Raw genomic sequence first — 18,149 nt, forward strand, 5'->3', positions numbered from 1 at the left:
ACACGTTACTCTGGATAATGATCTGCAGGTTAATTGTCTGGAGTTTTTCTGTATACCTCATCCTCCCAAGGGAGCGGAGGGAGTTTTTCATAAATAATGTGGCTACTGGGAGCCAGTATAGAGCTATGGTGATGAGCTGAGGGGAGGGGGAGTGGTCTTAACCATGTAAGGCTACAATAAAAGGCACTTGTCTGGACCTCTGAGGAGCCCAAACTTTCCAGTAGCACCACAGGCGGCTGCTGCACAAAGACAGACAGAAAGAAGAAGAGCCAGATGAATAAAAAATTAAAACAGAAGAAAAGTTGTTCAAGCTAACTTTTGATTCTACTAAAAATATTTAAAGCTTAGATAACTTCCGAAGTTTCAATTTTGTAACTACAATTTATTTGGAAAAAAAGAGAAAATGACGAGTCTGCTGTGCATCACAATATTCTCCCTGACCCTGGCTGGTAGTGCATTCAGCCAGTCGATGAGCTATCCCCCATTACCGACAGGTAAGATACAAATTCATGTCAAAATGTTTGATATTCAGGTATGTAGGTGATTGTCTTTTTCTGTTACCATTTCTTTGTGAATGCATGTGTGTTGATGTGCATGAAGAAAGAGAACTGGAGGATGAGCGGTGTAAAGGACCTGAGCAAAGTGGTACCACAGCTCAGGCTTGTGTAACAACGGGGTCTTTGTAGCAGTAGGTAACACACACACACACACACACATAGTGTGACTCACCATTGACTGACTGACTTCGTGCATACAGACCACCACAGTATGAACTGGCTGGTGAAAACTGTAAATCACCCTACCATTCACAGAGGCTCACCGCCCACGCTACTGAATGAAAACCGCACCACTAATACTATTGGCTGTACTCTTCAATTGTGTCGTAAGTGCCTCATTGGCTGAAACTGGGCGAGTAGTGCTTGTCCCTTTATGGATGTCATTTTTAATAGAGTGCAAAAATAGTCAGGAATTTCCCACGGTAGAGTTTACACCTTTTGTAATGTTTCTGCCATTTTATCAGTTGTTTGTCTTCTTCTTGCTGTGGCAGACGGAAAGCGAAAACCTATAGAAAGGCGTTTTATCAGAGAGCCCTGCACTCCATCACGATGCTGTTACAATTCAAATGCACACCTGCCAACAGGATGACACACTGAAATGGTTGCTGCAACTGCAAGCTATGAAATACCAAAATAGATCTACAAAAAAGCTACAGCAGAAGGCTCTCATGTGTTATATGAGTGATATTTAATGTGCTTTCAGTAGCCCTGCTAGCTGACTCAGTAGATGTCAAATTATGGGTGGGTCAGCTCTCTCTCTTCCAAGACGCGAGGAAATGGTTTGTCTCTGGGGAGAATAGTTTCACTCTGCTGATGCTGTTAAAGTCAAACATTGGAATTGCTCCCACTAGCCAGTGACGTCACAGGTGTGTGTCTGTACACTACATGTACATGTTTATACATGACCTCACTGTCTGCATTACGTAAACGCATTGGCTAGGCTCAGGCCAGCCATCGAACCGAACAGTATATCTTTTATTGGCCATATGAGCAATGTATTCTGTCGGTTCACTGGGCGTTGCACGTCCTTCTACCTACTGACTCACTCTGGCACTGGGAGCTTTTGGACGTCCGCCACGGTAACAGGCAGCGTGACAGAAGAAAAGTTAAGATTAATGACCCGAGCTAAACGTATAGAGCCCCATGCTGAACAGCAGCCAAATGACTCTCTCTTTCCCTGTGAGGTAATAGTCTGTTAAGTCTAATGCTCACTGTAGTTGTTGGTTACTGAGGCTTGGCCCCGTTGCTAGGGCTGGGTGGGAAAAAAGAGCTCGAGTGGAAAATGGGGCCAGGGGCCGAGTTTAAAATGTGTTTAGGCTAGGAGATGAGATGTTGATGGAGCCAAGTTTTGTGCTGATGACAGTTTACTATACATGTGTGCTGAGGATGTGTGTTTGCCCATGTGAGCAATTCACACCCACACACTTTGTGCATGCATGACAGAGAGCAGCAAAGACTTTATTGGAATTACTTTGCAGGAGTTGTCCTTCTGTGTTTGTCCCAGCTGTGCTTGTTAATTATTTCTCCATATTGACACTAGCAGGCCAGCAGCAGAGTAGGACAGTGTGCGGTACTGCAAAGCATCTCATATCTAGCTGCTCTGTCAGAGGATGTGGCACATTGTGGCACACTGAAATACACATGGAATGAATGCTCACTGATGATGTCCATCCCTTCGTAGAGGAGGGATTTGAACCCATTAAACATTTTGTTCATTCAATAATGTAAAGTGCAAATTATGCTAAGGGCTTAATTACACTGTTGTAGTTTCTGAATATATAAGTCACTGAGTAGAGTTGGACCACTGTTGTTAATTAACAGTTTGTTGTTACAACAAAGCAGATGGTTCCAATCGCTTGCTATTACAACCTTTAACAGAGCGAGAGCGAGAGCGAGAGCGAGAGAACTGCTCAATCATAAACTGGCAGTGGGTCTTGGCTGCAGCTGCGGGGCATTTTTATTGTCATGCACATGTATTCATTTACTTCTTTGCTGTTTTATAATTCCCAGCTGCACTCCACAAAGATGTCTGATAGAAACAGTAACTGAATTATTTGACAATTTGGCGCAACCTTTGACCTCAGAGAGACTTCTATAAATAGGATGTGGGTGAGGTGCAACAAAGAACAGAAAGGTTTCCCTCTTTTCCTGAAAGTCTACGTAAACACAACAGGCTGTTGCTTTATGAGTGTAGTGTGCTCCACATGGTCGGGGCCACATTCTCCCGTGGGACATGTCTGCTGGTAACTGCAGGAGCAGGAAAGAGTGTGGAGTTACTTTGCCCGTCTCTCTGTCTGCTACTACTGTCTTGCAGCAACCCTCGAGGTTGCTCCAGTAAGAGTTCTTTATTTGTATTATTGTATTAGGTTAGTATGTATTCAGTAATCCATACCAAGCTTTTCTGAGCATAATGTTGAACTGGGATGTTCAATCAATCCCCTCCTTCCATCTCACATTCCAGGATTACAAACCACATCCAGTCGTTGGTTTTTGTTTCCATAAGACGGTGAAATGAAACCCTTTATTCTATCTACTCTAATTTCCAAAGTAATATGAAGAAATCATGAATTTTTTAAAGCATAAAAGTTGGATGGCATCACATCTCGTGAGCTTGTGTTGACGTCAACATGGACTTCACCTTGGCTAAGGCTTTTGATGATCAGTTTAGTCATTCTGCATCACGCAAGTTTAAATCACACTTCATGCAACTGCTACCCGTGCAGTGAATTTACGAGGCATGATGATGCTGTGAGTCATTCCTCACTGACAGAACTGGCACACAGACTCTTGTCCAAACTGCTATAAACTCTGCTTTCAAAGATATTAGTAAGTATTAGCATTGGCATATGTGTTTCCTAGCTCGCAAAAAACCTGGCATCTTGTTAACCAGCGAGAGGCGAGTGAGGCTACTGGGTGTGGTGATTGGATAATAGAATAAGTCTCTGGCACATGAAAAGGCTTTCTTCCTAATGAGTAAAATGAAGGAAACAAAATGGAAGGGAGAGTGGCAGGAGGTTGGACTGAAGGGTAGATTCTGTCACCGGTGCTTCTGCTAATTAAATCCTTCTGCAGGAGAGCTCAATACTAATGATCTGAGCACCACTGAACAAAGTCCAGACACGCGTCTACTGTGTGGATAGAATGGAGGATTGGGGTAGTTTAGGCATGGGGTGGATTAGAAGTCATTTCAGTGGGTTGATCAATGCCAGTGGCTTCAATTGTTTCCTGTATTGCCCATGTGGGAAACGTTTTCCCCTATCGAGGAGCCAGTGATGTAGTATTCCAGTCAGGGCTCTCGTGTTGCTGCTCAAAATGAGGCACCTCAACACAAATGCTGGCATCCTCAGTAAGGAAGGAGAGACAGACTGGTTTAGACACAGTTCATTCAAATTGAGTAAGTGGGAAGAAAATAAATCAGAAACAGAGCATGGAAGTTTTTTTTTTCCTTTTTTTTACATTCAGCACTGAACCAGGACTCTGTCAAAAACAGCATAGGTAGATTAATAGTTATGCCTGCAGAATACTTAAAGCCAAAACGCCAGTTGATTTACTCAGTTGCATAATTACCATATTATCTTACAAGTCCCATGCGTTGCAGAGTTTGACTCCACTTACAAGGTTGATTGTTCAAGGCTTTACCGGTGGTGGTGGGAGTCAGAGCAGGGGTTGTGTACATCCATCCATCTGGTGCTTATTATTGCCTGGCACAGGCGGCCCCTTGCAGGTTGGGGTCCTCTTAACTAAGCAAGCACTGTGAGGTCTGAACATGGAGGTCAGGGAGATTGTGGGAACCCACGGTGAGACACAAATGATCCGCCATTGGGAGTTAAAGGGTGGCTTAGTTTGGACAGGAGTGCAGAGAGGAAAAAAAAAGAAGAATGATGGCAGCTAAATTCTGTGTCTAGATACCTTTAACGGTGTTATCTGCTGACCTTTCCTGTTATTCACATGGTACCTGACATACTATAAACAACACATACATATACAGATGGCGTGGATGAAAGATTGCTACAGACCAAGATTATTTTTTGAGGGTTAATGCTGAAAGTGTTAGGACTAACGAGCGCAGCAAGGAGACTGGCTGGTGTCCAATACTGTATCTAATAAACCAAACAGGATACACCCAAACTCTTTGATAGTTTTGTGTGAGAAAGCTTTTGTGTGCATGCCCGTGTTGTACAATACATACAAAACACACGTGCAAATAAATGCTGTGAAAAGGGGAATTTTCCCCTTTTTTCTCATACTGACTGTATCACTTTCATGCCAAGCAAGTCAAGGCAAGCATTACTGAATGCAATCTTTGGAATCACTGTGTAAAATATAGCTCGAACTTAAAATAAACATTACCGGTACATAACATTTTCCAATATAAATGCAAGTATCATAAGATTAATCACCAAACCCGAATAAGGTTCTATACTTTTTTCTTCTTTTCCAGTTATGGTTTTGGCAGACCTAGGGACCAATGTCACCCTGCCCTGCCGGCTCCCTGCCAAAGATGCCTTGGCCTTTGGTAACATTGGCATCCGAATCAAATGGACCAAAGTGGCAGAAGACGAAGCACTGAATGAGGATGTGCTACTTTCAATGGGACTCCACAAGAAGACCTTCGGAAGCTTCGCAGGCCGTGTATTTTTGCCGGATGAAGTTGAAGATGCCTCCATAACGATCACAGATGTCTCCACAGATGACTCCGGAAAATACCGCTGTGAGATCATCAACGGCATGGTGGACTTCATGGAAGACGTTACCTTGGATGTGCAAGGTGGTCTCACTGATGGTAAATCCTGTTTTTTTTACATCGATTTAGAAGCTCAGCCTATAGGGTTGGACCTTAAAAAAAGTTAGTGTACCAGCTGTGATAACATTAGGAGCTCTATCACCACCAGTCATTTTGCATGTATCCTTTTATTGTTAAAAATACATGTAGTTCAAGATGAATCATCTTTCTCAAAAAAAAATGTTGTAGTTATTGAAAACATCCACATTTCCTTTTCTTGTGGAAAAATAAAAAGAAAAGATCAGACAGCTTGTTGTGATTCATCCAAACCGCTGTAATGATTCAGCCATGATCACATTTGAACGCTGTTCAACGTCAGTAAACAGAAACACATTTTGCTTTTTTTCTCCAGTCCATATCCGATTACATTGACTGACTTTTCAGATTTTATAAATCACTAAATCATCTTCCTTTGAAAATATGTCATACAAAGAGCCTTCAAAGTGCTTTTCATGCATGTTTGGGTTGTTGATATATTCAAACATAGATCCCTGGAACCTTGCACGGTGACACACTAAATCACTGCAGTGGGTTAAAACTCCTCTGCAGAAAAGGGCGACTCCCACCCACGTGTGAAGAATCTCACAAATATTAACAATGTGTTACTTTGATACAGCTGCTAGAATTTGCCAAATCTTTTGGTAATCATGAAATACAGTTTAGAATTAATGTAATGAGCTAAAACTTGGTATATGGAAGGCACCATGATGCCAGAGAATTTCTGAAATGAAGTCTTGTAGGATTCACTTTTGAGTAATTATTTTACAACTTTTTGTTGGATCCATGGAGTTAGAGCAGTTTAGAGCAGTCTGCTTTAATGTTTAGTGCAGCAGATCAGTTTGCAAAATATGATTATTTCTTCCATGCAGAGAGGTAAACAAGCACAAAATGAATGAGTTAGCAATGTATGGCCTCTGTTGTCTCAGCTGATGGACATTCATCATAAAACTAAGCGCAGACTGATTGTTGACATATTGTCATACTCATTTTATCTCTTCTTCCTCGCTCAGGTGTTGTGTTCCCATACTCCCCCAGTCAGGGCCGCTACAACCTGAACTTCGCCAATGCTACACAGGCTTGTCTGGAACAGAATGCTTCCGTCGCCACCTTAGATCAACTGCATCAGGCCTGGAAGGGCGGCCTGGACTGGTGCAATGCTGGCTGGCTGAGTGATGGCACAGTGCATTATCCCGTCACCAGAGCCAGAGGGCCTTGCGGTGGCAACAAAGGGCCTGGCCTCATAAGCTACGGAAGTCGCGACAAACAGAAGGGCCGCTTTGATGTTTTCTGCTTTGCTTCTGCACTCAAGGGTGGGTTACTTTTATTTGTATATGCATTTTCTTGATTCACTATTATTTTCATTGATTATTCTTGCAACAGAAAACTCATTGAAATTTACGGTTTTGATAGACCAACCTGTAAAAAGAGAAGGAAATATCTTGTTTTTTCTGACCATCTGTTTTGTGCTCTCTGCTGTCAGGACGTTGCTATTGGCTGGTCCAGCCCGACAGGCTGACCTTCGACGAGGCTGTGCAGGGATGCCTAGACGATGGGGCAGAGATTGCCAGGGTGGGCCATATGTACTCCGCCTGGAAGCTCGAGGGCTTCGATCGCTGCGACGCTGGCTGGTTGGCTGACGGTAGTGTCCGCTACCCCATCTCCAGGCCCCGCAAGAACTGTAGCCCCACAGAAGCTGCAGTGCGCTTTGTTGGATTCCCAGACAAGATGCAAAAGTCTTACGGCGTCTACTGCTACAAAGATGAGTAGTGAGGCGGTAGGTAGGAGTAGTGAAGCCATAACCACCAAAGAGAAGCAACAACCACAACCAATAAAATCAACAATAAAGCCGACAAGCTTTGGATCTTAACTAGCATGAGCTCAATACCTTTCTGAAACTGTGATAACACTCTTTTAACTGCTAAATAAACAAATACTGTACGCCTTACTTCGTCGCTTTGTTTTTTTACATGTTTATAATTTTTTTCAGACAAAAACAGATTCTGTCAGATTTTTTTTGTGAAGTGTAGTTTTTAGAAAATACAAAACGGAAAGATTTCCACCAGACAATGCAGAAGACGTATACATCTTCCCCTCTTGCCCTTAACACAACCTTTTAACAAAACATTCCCTGATTGTCTAAAAGTTGTAGCAATTCCCCATGGTAGCTACAATTACCACTAACAAATTCTGAAATCCACCTTGACTGAGAAGACAGTTTCACAAATTCTCGTTTTTTCCACTTGGACTCCACTGTTTTAAAGGCCTGACTAACACTGAAGATCACTCCGAAAGAACGATTAATTGATAGTCACGCTCTAGGGATTAGATCTGAATAAATGTTTGAGAATAAAGAATCAAAACCAACAAAAAAAAAAATCATAAAAGTGTCCAACGGACCACAGAGAGCATGTTTTGGACATACAGAGCTGGTAAACTGGTTTGCCAGATGATAGCACCCTTTTTTTGGTACCGATTTGATATTTTATGTTTTACTTTTTCTGACCCTGGCCACTGACATATGGTACTTACTGTAGGTTACATGTGGTCATATGGTGATACATTGTTTGTAAAAGCAAAACTTAAAAATATCTCACACTTGCGCATATGTATACACAAAGAGGTGAAGGTATTTTTGTATCTTATCGGCATGTACCCTTTTCAACAAAGCAGTTTGAAATAAAGAATACGACTTTCAAATCAATTTGTGTAACCATCCCTTTTTTTCCGACAATCAACATTTGTTTTCCACATGAACCCAATCAACATACATTATGTGAAGATACAGAGGTTTAAGCAGAGATTTAAACAGCATTGTTGAAGCTGCCAGATTAGGGGCCATGTATCTGGCATGAACCCATGTCGGGGCGAGGATTTAAGATTAGACTCTCCTCACATTTATTTATTCTTTGGCATTGCTTTTATTCAGTGCCGGGCTGCCAGCACACAACTAAGTTAAACAAAAGGGAACAGTTTCACAGTTATTGTGCGAATGCATGGGAATGGGGTCAGATTTAAGTTGATACAGCAGTGAAATGTAAATGTGTGTGATAAAAGGTCCACTGAAGCAACCTTTTTGTTCTGTGGATGCTGAGGCAGATTGAAACAGAGAGATTGTGCAGAATTTTTCACACTTTTTCAGCATTAAAAAAAGTCTAATCATTTTGTTTAATTCTCAATTAAAACCTGAGGAGTAAACTATACTATTACACACTTGAGGTAAATGCACAAAACATTTGTTTCTGCACAAAGTGAGCTTTTCTTTGTTCGTTTATGTTGGAAGCAGTTCAATTCATGAGCAATTGTGAATTGTGGCTCTTGTGGACAACCACCGCCTGATTGCTGACTGATTTTGCAGGAGTAATGCTGGACATTTCATTTGGTTGCTAGTAGGGTTTCAAACAATCAAATGTTGTGCTGACTTTCAGCAGATCTGATCATGCTACATCCCAAACACTTAACGCTCACAGTCATCCAGATTAAGTAACAGGAAAATAGCAGAGTAATGGATAGTCTGCATCGGACAGATCTGTAAGGAGAACTCAGAAGGAGCCAGGGTGGGTTTCCTTACCAAAACAAACCAAGGAAGCCTGTTAAATCCCAGAGAGAACTGGAACGAGAGGGCCAGGTTTTTCCACTGATCACCCATGAGACATCTGCAATTCATGAGGCAATAATATATGTTTTACTCTTGCTGGGGCACCTAGGAGCTGCCTTTAATCACTTGTCGAGTCTACTCTAATGTCGGAGTGGGCACCACAGTGGAAACCACAGCAACCCAAACTTATACAAACATTACATCGACTAAATCAATGTTACTACCTTGGTAACGATGCTTTTCGCTATTAGGCAGTGTCAATGACAACTTCAAGTCACTGCTGTGTTAAGTGGCACTCTGGGAATAGTGGTGCATTGTAATGTACTCCAAAAGCTTGTATTTACACCAAGGGAATTCATCCCCTTATGCATCGCCATGTAGGCATAACAAGTATTTGACGTTCAAGACGAGCCAACTACAGTCATGCTTTTGACAAAAAAAACCTGTAGTTTGATTTACTTTTGCAGGTCCACAGTTCTGCACATCAGCCATTTCAGTATAAGTGCTCATTTTCCCTAATGCAGTTCTTACGTGTAATGTTTTACTGTAGTTCACATTCACTCCTGAATGTCTTGTCTGTCCACCAAGAAGCTTGTAGATCATGGCTGCTGGGTTTATCATTGGTGTTTGATGTATATGCAAGACACAGCAATACTTTGAAAATGGGACATTGGTATGACGATGTTCTACAGAGCATGATTGCGAGAATTCAGAGTAAATCCCTGACATGATGTTTCGATGAGTTGTGTTGGTGTTTTCTGGCTTAGTGTGATAGCACAACCTGCTGGTAAAACCACCGCACTACTTGCTCCATAAAAACAATTACCTCAGTGTGATACTCAAACGTTTTTCAGACATTTCCAACTTTTTGGGGAAGAAGGTCATAATGAAAAAAAAAAACTATTCTATTGTAATAAAATGCCTCTTCAATGATAAACCAATTCCTCTTTGATAAGGAAATGTGTATAATAATGGCTTCAATGAAAATAAACCACTACAAAAAACAAAGCCTGCAGTCATTAGGCAAGCACAAACTCTTGCACACATATCACTCGTGTCTGCCTTGATGCAGGTAACCTCGAGGAAAAGAGTTCTTTGATAGTCACTCTAATTTCAAAATGTCGAGAATCAAGCCAAATCCAAAGACAGCAAAGGAATCTCAAAAGACCAGCTTTTCAGGCAGAATATGCAAAAGAGAGGTCTGCATTAAATCAAGGAAGGATCAAAATGCCCTGAGTGTGCAGTTCCCGAACTCTCTTAAGCCCTAAAGAAAGGGAGTTGCCAAATCCTGATTGGCCAAGAGTGGAACTGCACCAAGCTGCTCTCAATATTTATATAGGAGCCAATCATCACCCTGCGCAACAAGTGATCTGAATGACTCTCCAATTAACTCAGGGGAATGGAGACATTCAGCTGAAATAAATTGGGAAAAGGGTAATGACAGTACCAAAGAATGAGGCACTGCTACAGCGTGACTGGTGTGTAATGTTTCTAAGTGTCTTTTTAATGAGTTAGGTCTCATAATATCAGCTGCCAGAGTTTTCAGACATAAAATATTCCCTGGTCTCTCCTCATCTCCCAACGCATTCACTGTGAACCCAGGAGCAAGATAGGCTTCGTCATTATGTTCTTCTTGACTTGTTGTTTGGTTGATTACTGTCACTTAAGCACATTGTCTTGTTTTTTTTTCCGTTTCATCCCTACTGACTCTCTGAATGAACACCATTGCTGTTGTGAAAACACAATCTGTTGACTGTTCCACGATGAAAAACGATTCAGACGTCAAAACATTAGTTCTGCGTCACATTTCCTCCCGCTCTCGTGCACCTGTCTTGCCTCTGATCACAAACTTTGAGAACTAGTTATGTAATTTCATTCATTCAACCTCTTTATCTCTCTATTCCAATACTGAATACAGATACTGTTAAATAGTTTCTGTTCCAAAAACACACTACAAAACAGATGATTGGAAGCGATAAGAGGCAACAAAAACAGGTGGGGAATGTGCACAGCGCTCAAACAACAGACAGTGTTCCCAACACATTTCCTTAAAAAGTCCAAATTAAATTAAAGTTTTTTTTATACTATCCATATATTTATTTTATTTCTTTGGTGATTTAAAGAAAAAAAACAAGTTTGATCTCTTTAAAAAAATTCACAAGCATCCCAGACATTCACATTGTAAAATAAAAAGTTATAAATATAAAATGATATTATATGCACACTAAAGCGCACACATAGACATTCACAGGCAGAAAAAACAAACACATTTTTCCATTAAAAAACTGCTGGAGACACACATAACCATCCACATATACGAAGATTTAGTTAATGTTACAGAACATCATTGCAGCCGATGGGGCCCTCCATATTCTTTGGTCAACTTCTGGCATTACAGATGTCAAAAGGCAAATAAATCCGTTGTATTGTTCGGCAACTTTTCATCTTCAATGCATTCCATTTAGACAGTCTGTGATTGTGGCTGGTTTCCTGTTGAACATAAAATACAAGAGTGTGGAGCACTCCAGGGACAGATGGCAGCATCATATTTCACCTGCAAGTATAGAACAAGAGCAGCTTGAAAATAAATTATGTGCATCTGTGCCTAAACAGCCGTTATGTTCAAGTGTTTTTGAGGGTTTCACAAAATGCATTCTCTCAAAGGCTGATGACCACAATAACAGAAACGTTAATTAAGTGTCCAGAATAAAAGGCTTTCCCTAGAAAACCATCACAGACTACAGCAACAGATGATAGCAGGACTCTTGTGGTGTGTAATTATGAACAGCATTACAGTTATTGTAAACATGCTGTAGCAACTAATTGTAAGTTATGCACTTAACACACATAATACAATTCATGGCTAATTGAGCCAAATTTCTCTGCTTTCATTTGAAAATAGGAATGGAAATTGATTTCCATCAGTGGATAAAGGCTTTGTTGGTAAGTACTTAGAGAGCAAACTCTCATGTGAAATTGCAAAAAAATCACACAAAAGAAATATCAATCATATCATTAAAAAATATCTGTATAGAAATCTATCCTTAAAAATGTATCTTGACAAGATATTAATGACATCAATGACATCCATTGATGGCTGGAGCTAATGGCAGGTGGTGATTTGGTAGAATTTGGTATAGTTTCCTCGGACAAAGCTATGAAACCATAATGATTATGTGTGAAGACTGGAGAAAGATTGTTCACAAAGTTTTACAGTTCTCCAAGTATGTGATGTATCTACGAGTGTAAACTATGAGTCCTTTGTATGATCATTCCTTGTCACTGATGCCTCCATTTGTGTTCTGATAACTTGGATGTCTTGCCATAGAATAAACATGGTTCAATTTGAGGCCTTCATATGTATGCATATGCATGCATGCTCATTAAAATGAAGTCCAGCTTAAAACAGCACGACAACATAATGGATTCCTTTACATAATGTAAGCGCTATATTTTCACAATAGCTTTTTTCTATGATCAAGGAACACTTATGGTGATTTTAAATAGCACAGTCGGTGTACAGAGGTATTAGACAGTCATGGGTGTATTATTATTATTATATGCTAAGGACGAAGAAAAAACGTTCGCAGTTTAAAAAAGAATGAGTGTACTTTTTGCTTTTCCAGTAGCCAGCTGAAAGTATTTTATCCACATCGGCATTGAGTCATGAATCAACATCTTTTTAAAAAGGCACTTCATTCCATCCTCATCCAAAATGTAAGAAAACTACAGGTTGTTCTCTTGGTTTCTTTGGTGAGTTTCCTCTTGTGCTTTTTCTTGGGGAATCCTTTTCCTCTTTCCACACAAGCATCAGCTATGTGTTCTCGTCTCGGGTGAGCTGTGCCACGTTTACATAGCAATTACTGTCTCTTCGGCGTATTTTCAGTCCTGTCTCTTCTTCCCCGGTAGCGCTTCTGGTATAAGCGGAAGGCCTCGTCTGGCCATCTCTTGAAGTTGTTGATGCTGTAGAGACTATTGTGTTGATGTCTTCTAATATAGGTCCTCTGATAGCGCGATGCTGTTAGACAAAAATCAAGTATTAGCTCTACAACAATTTAAGTGTTTGTTAAAATGTTATACAGTGACATAAACCCAGAGCAATCCTTGTTGTACTTACGGTTCATGCAGGAGATTTTAGGGCTGTCCCATTGTCCATCTCCACGACAACGAACAGTTGGGACGTGCCTCTGAATAAAGCCTGTCCGGCACTGGTATCTCACCAGCGAGTTGATCTCATACCGCTCAAGCTTCTTACCAAAGGTACGTGCATTCTCCACCAGAGGGGGTTGGTTACAGGCCACTGGGAAGCAGAGGTGACGATAATATTAAAGTGAGGAATTTGACAGTAGACAGAAGACTTGCATTTTCTCCTTCCTAAACCCATGTATTCAAAGTAAGAGAGTATGTGTCTCACCTGTGCCCTTTTTGCAAGTGAAAGTTAGGTGGTAGTTGCAAGGAACATCGTTCCACTGGCCGTCCTCATGCCATATCATCACGACACAATCCTCACCAGAGGAGAAGAAGCTGTCAGGCTGGTTGGGCCTCCAGTTTTCATATTGCTGAAAAACAAGTGGAGAGCATAAAGAGTAAGACATTATGATGGATTTGTGTCCTTTAGGGAACCATAATAATACTAATTCTAACCCTAATATAGATATAGATGTTGTGATTTTTGTATTCTATTAATCATTATAACCTATTTTAGGAGCAGCAGTTATCTATTATGTATATTTAATCTGCTTGATAAAATGCATGACATTGTACTAAAGACACCAGTGGGGTAAAGGTTACCAAATCACCACATGTTTTCTTACAACCACCCATCTCCTTTCATAGAAGTGATCCCAGAAATAGAGATCCTGTGCTGTTTAAGCAGCAGTTTCCCATCACTGTGATTTTAATCAATCGCCACAAGAGAGAGCAACTGTATGTTTCTGGGAGACAACTTAAACTGAGCAACCTAGTGACTGCATCATAGTTCAGCTCTGAGGGACACTTCCAGGGTCTATTTCACTAACACGAGGCACAGAAACCAACACATTTACAAATAGGCGTGTAAACTACATTTAGCCACAGAATGAGCAGCCGTAATAGTATTTTTTAACAGGTTTCTAAAAGACAAAAGATTATTAAGGGGCAACAACACACTAACATGTCACTTCCTAGCCGAGATATGAACTGAATCCAGTAGACCCTACAGGTACTTGATTAGAGGTCTTCATCATCATGGAAACCTAAGTGTTGCGTTGTTACGTCACACGGGCTGCATGCCTCGCATTACAAGTGTAATTCTGCAGGCACAAAAATCCATACAAACACAGATGTTCATCTACACATTAATACAGTATACACACAGCTGTAGAGCTGTGGGGCATCGAACCGGGAGTTGATGCTACCTGCAGTCTTTCAGCACATTTTAGGTTCAAACAGCCTCTTCAAAGCTGTGAACCCCCCCCCCCCCCAACTCCACCAATCATGCCCTGAGGCTCTGCTACTCTGTCATTATGGTGAAAAAACACACATTGACTTCCTGCTCAGCTCACTTCAAGTTAACAAATGGGTGACCCGTCAACTGAACAGCAGGCCTGCATCCTTCTCAAAATAATCAAACTAACTTTGATCACCCCCACACACAGACAACCAAAGACACCAGCTTGGGTGTTTCACTGCCCTGATACATTTTCTTGAAATGTTTCCAAATATAAATATATCACAGTTATTCATATGTAGTCTTATATACTATACTTATATCCGCAGGAGGTGACCACCCACCCAGACCCCCTGGGCTGCTTCTATCCAGTGTTTCTCTCTTTCTGCAGCCGAGCACAGGTGCTGTCCATCTGTGTGTCTGCCTGCCTGGTGGCCCTTGCCCCGGGTGGCTGTTTGAGGGTCGGGCCTTCTGATGCGTGTGGGGGTTGAAGGGGGACCATACCTGTCTACGCCTGCCAAACTCCCCTCCACACAGTGTCACCAACACCCTCATCACCCCTCAATCTCTCAGCTGAGCAAGGGTCTCTACAGGCGGCCTGTGCTTATCTTTTTACCCTCGGGCCCTTATCTCTGGTCCTGGAGGATTATCTTTGAAGTGAGTGAATGATCTATCTGTACGACACGGATGCACACAGTAATTTGCAACTTTCCTGTCTGGTGAGCAGGATCTTACACAGCTACAATCACTACACCAAACACGCTCCCACTTGTGTGCTATTTAATAAACATTGCATGTCACAAGCGTGCATTTGCAGCAGCGTGCATTTCCCTCCCTTGCCTACTCTTTTACATTGGTTTGTCAACTGCTTGCATTGTTGCAGCTGTTGGTTTTCTGTCACTGCACTCACACTGACTAAAAGGTGGTGACGTACAGTATGTGCTACATCAAATTGATTACCAGAGCAGTCACCCACCAGGGTGTAGCAATATGAGGCAGAGGAGAGTACGTCATGAGAAAGTCACCACAGCCCCTAAAAAGAATGACTCTCCCTAGATGACTGTATGTGTCATCGACATCTTTTCCAAATGTTGATATTGTCTCTGAGCCACGTTCGTTGAGACAAAAATATGTGAGAAAGCAACTGATCTTACCACAGGGCTGCTGTCAGTCCAGCGGAAGTCACTGTCAAACATCTTATCATTCAGGCCAATCCACTGGTAGTCCTTTCCAAGACCTGCCATACAGGGTAGAATGAAACACAGCAGATCACGTTTCTCTGTTGCCATATCTCCTTTTTAGGACTCTTTGGTTCCAGTAAGTGCAAAAGGGAAGGCAAAGATAGCGATGGCTTTTATTATGCTTGAATCTTTTTCCTGCATTTACTGTACAGCTACATTAGTGTGGTGGATGTGGCTTTGAAGGAGATTTTGTATTGCTTCAATCTTACAGTATCATGTGGGTTTCATAAAGTAGGACTTTGAATAGGTTTTAGTGCTCAACGATTGACTGCAACTGTGAGCTTCAACTTACGGTTGACAAACTGTTGCTCCTCGTGGGAGAGGATGCTGCTGAGATGAGCACCCTGCATGCGACACTCTCTCTCGGCTGTGTCCCAGCTTCTTCTGTGGGGGCAGTACTTGTAGCAGTGGCCCTGGAACTTATGCCAGCCATAGTCACATGTGTCTGTATCTGGTGGGAGAGAACGAAAGAGTGAATGAGGTATTCAGGATAAACAGTTTTGCAACAGATCGCCAGACATCAACATAAACATTGACAACTAATTTTTACTTCCAGCCATGAATCTATCGAACTCACTACCTTATTCATGACATAATCTATCATACTGCCGACACAGTACTCTTAGAAACTGAGTATACTGACCCTTTAGGTCTACTGACCACTGTTTCTAATCAAGATGGAAGAGGAACAACATGAATGATTAGTTCTTACAACCCCTAACAGCGGCACTATAAGGACGTGGAGGCAAAACCACAATTAGCTTCCAATTACTACCAAAAGGTGTGATAACAGTGGTAAAGCAGATGTTTCTACTTCAAAAGTATTCATAAATGGAAAAAAAAAGCTGTGAATTAAGATTCCAAATTATAGCCGGGTAAAATAATGGAGCATGGGCTATGCAGTCGCAAACAGGTCACATTTATGTCAAACCCAGAAACTCCAGGTGATGAGATTTAAAATGGATTTTGAATAAGGCGAGGAGTTAAAATGGATATAGATTTTCATATTATTTCACCAAAGATTGGAGTAATTTTCTCCATCACACCTTAAAATACCATCCTCATCTTGAACCTACTGATGATATGTGTCCCAACATATGCTGCAGCAACTCAGTTTACTGTCTGTGCCTCTCTCCCCTCCTCAATCCAACTTCCAAACGTTAACAGACAGGGTTGTTCCTCTTCAAGCTACTTTTTCTCTCTTTCTCCTGCCAAAACTTTCGAAGCCAGCAGCTCTGTCTGAGTACAGTGAATGGGTGTGATTCACTGATGAGTGATCCCGAAAACAAATAAGGGTGTAGACTCTGGTCAAGAGAGATCAGCCAAGACAGATGATGCCCTGGGTTCAGCACACTTGGGATGCAAATAGGCACACTAATGTAAAAGTATGTGATATGGGAACTTCAGAATAAATTAGGCATCAAGCAACTATATTACATAAGACTCAGTCTTGTGTGGATAAACGTGGTTTCCCAGGGTGTACCCAGGAACGTCATGTCTAGTCTAATCGTATTGTCAGATGGAAAATATCAAGAAGTGACTTGATGTCTAGCACACCTGTGTTGTAGTGTACACCTCATCTGACCTGGCACAGAGAAATCAATGTCTGAAAAAGGTTATGTTGAAAATGAGTCAACTGTCTCTGTGTCTGTGGAAACTCAAGCTCGAGGGTGGTCGAAGTATTATCAGACTTCACAGACCTTGAGGCAATGCTAAAAACAGACTGTAAATTGAGATGATGACATAAATATGCTGTTTATGACAGATAATGCCCTGGAGAAACCTAAGGCAATTCTCTCGAATTGTATTTCTGTGGTGTGGCAACAATTTGAATGACTCATACTCTATTTTTTCTTGTGTATTTCCCAGAGACTCAGGTGAATGATTCAGTTAATTGTCTAAACACATTACCAAATGCAAGATCTGCTTATGAGGTTGCAATTGTTACAATTGAATCTAGGCAGTTTAGATGGATGGTTGGAACCATTTGAAACACCAATGAAAACATTTTGTTAATCTAAAACAGAATACTCAAATTAACCACAAACTTACCTTCCTCACAATACAGCCCAGAGTAGCTTGGGAGGCACACGCATGTAAAGGAAGCCAGCTTATCAACACATGTGCCTCCATTGCGGCAAGGATTTGACTGGCACTCATCAAAATCTACAAAGAAACAAAAGGCAAAAAAACTCATAGTTGCCATGACATTAAAACCACTTTTAAGATTAATTTGTTGCATCCTCTGTGAAAGTTAAGGCATTAAGATATCGTGAGAGGAATTATTGATAGTATCCTACCTGTTTCACACTGATTACCACTGTAACCTGGAGCACAGTGGCATGTATAGATGCTGCCACTCTTGTAGCAGGCTCCTCCATTGAGACAAATATTTTCTGTACACGAGTGAACTCCTGTTAAGACATAAAAAAGCAAGATAAAAGTTGTGTTTAAAGGAAATTTTTCCTGATTTTACATATTTTGTTGTATTCCATTGAAACAATTTGAAAAAGCATACCTGGAATTTCAACAGTCTCGCCAACGA

General features: G+C 41.3%; 2 protein-coding genes across 2 annotated transcripts in view; one reads left to right on the forward strand and one right to left on the reverse strand.

Annotated features, from left to right (window-relative positions):
- Positions 1-216: 216 nt before the first annotated feature.
- LOC306778342 (hyaluronan and proteoglycan link protein 1-like) lies at positions 217-8,041 on the forward strand. The gene is made up of 4 exons (XM_079269807.1): positions 217-494; positions 4,999-5,340; positions 6,351-6,650; positions 6,821-8,041. Exons 1-4 carry the CDS (start codon positions 404-406, stop codon positions 7,105-7,107), a joined length of 1,020 nt encoding a protein of 339 aa, XP_079125933.1. The 5' UTR covers positions 217-403; the 3' UTR covers positions 7,108-8,041.
- A 3,065-nt stretch (positions 8,042-11,106) lies between these two features.
- Positions 11,107-18,149, reverse strand: part of LOC306779029 (neurocan core protein-like) — a gene marked incomplete at its 5' end in the record, with an annotated part of 43,932 nt that continues 36,889 nt past the window's right edge. The window contains 7 exons of the mRNA XM_079270769.1: positions 11,107-12,953; positions 13,053-13,235; positions 13,350-13,494; positions 15,518-15,600; positions 15,897-16,055; positions 17,657-17,770; positions 17,905-18,018. Of these exons, the coding sequence (XP_079126895.1) occupies positions 12,796-12,953; positions 13,053-13,235; positions 13,350-13,494; positions 15,518-15,600; positions 15,897-16,055; positions 17,657-17,770; positions 17,905-18,018 (956 nt within the window). The 3' untranslated portion in view covers positions 11,107-12,795. The remainder of the gene's footprint in view (positions 12,954-13,052; positions 13,236-13,349; positions 13,495-15,517; positions 15,601-15,896; positions 16,056-17,656; positions 17,771-17,904; positions 18,019-18,149) is intronic.

Source organism: Melanostigma gelatinosum (genome assembly GCF_949748355.1).
Source record: "Melanostigma gelatinosum genome assembly, chromosome: 6".
Taxonomy (NCBI): domain Eukaryota; kingdom Metazoa; phylum Chordata; class Actinopteri; order Perciformes; family Zoarcidae; genus Melanostigma; species Melanostigma gelatinosum.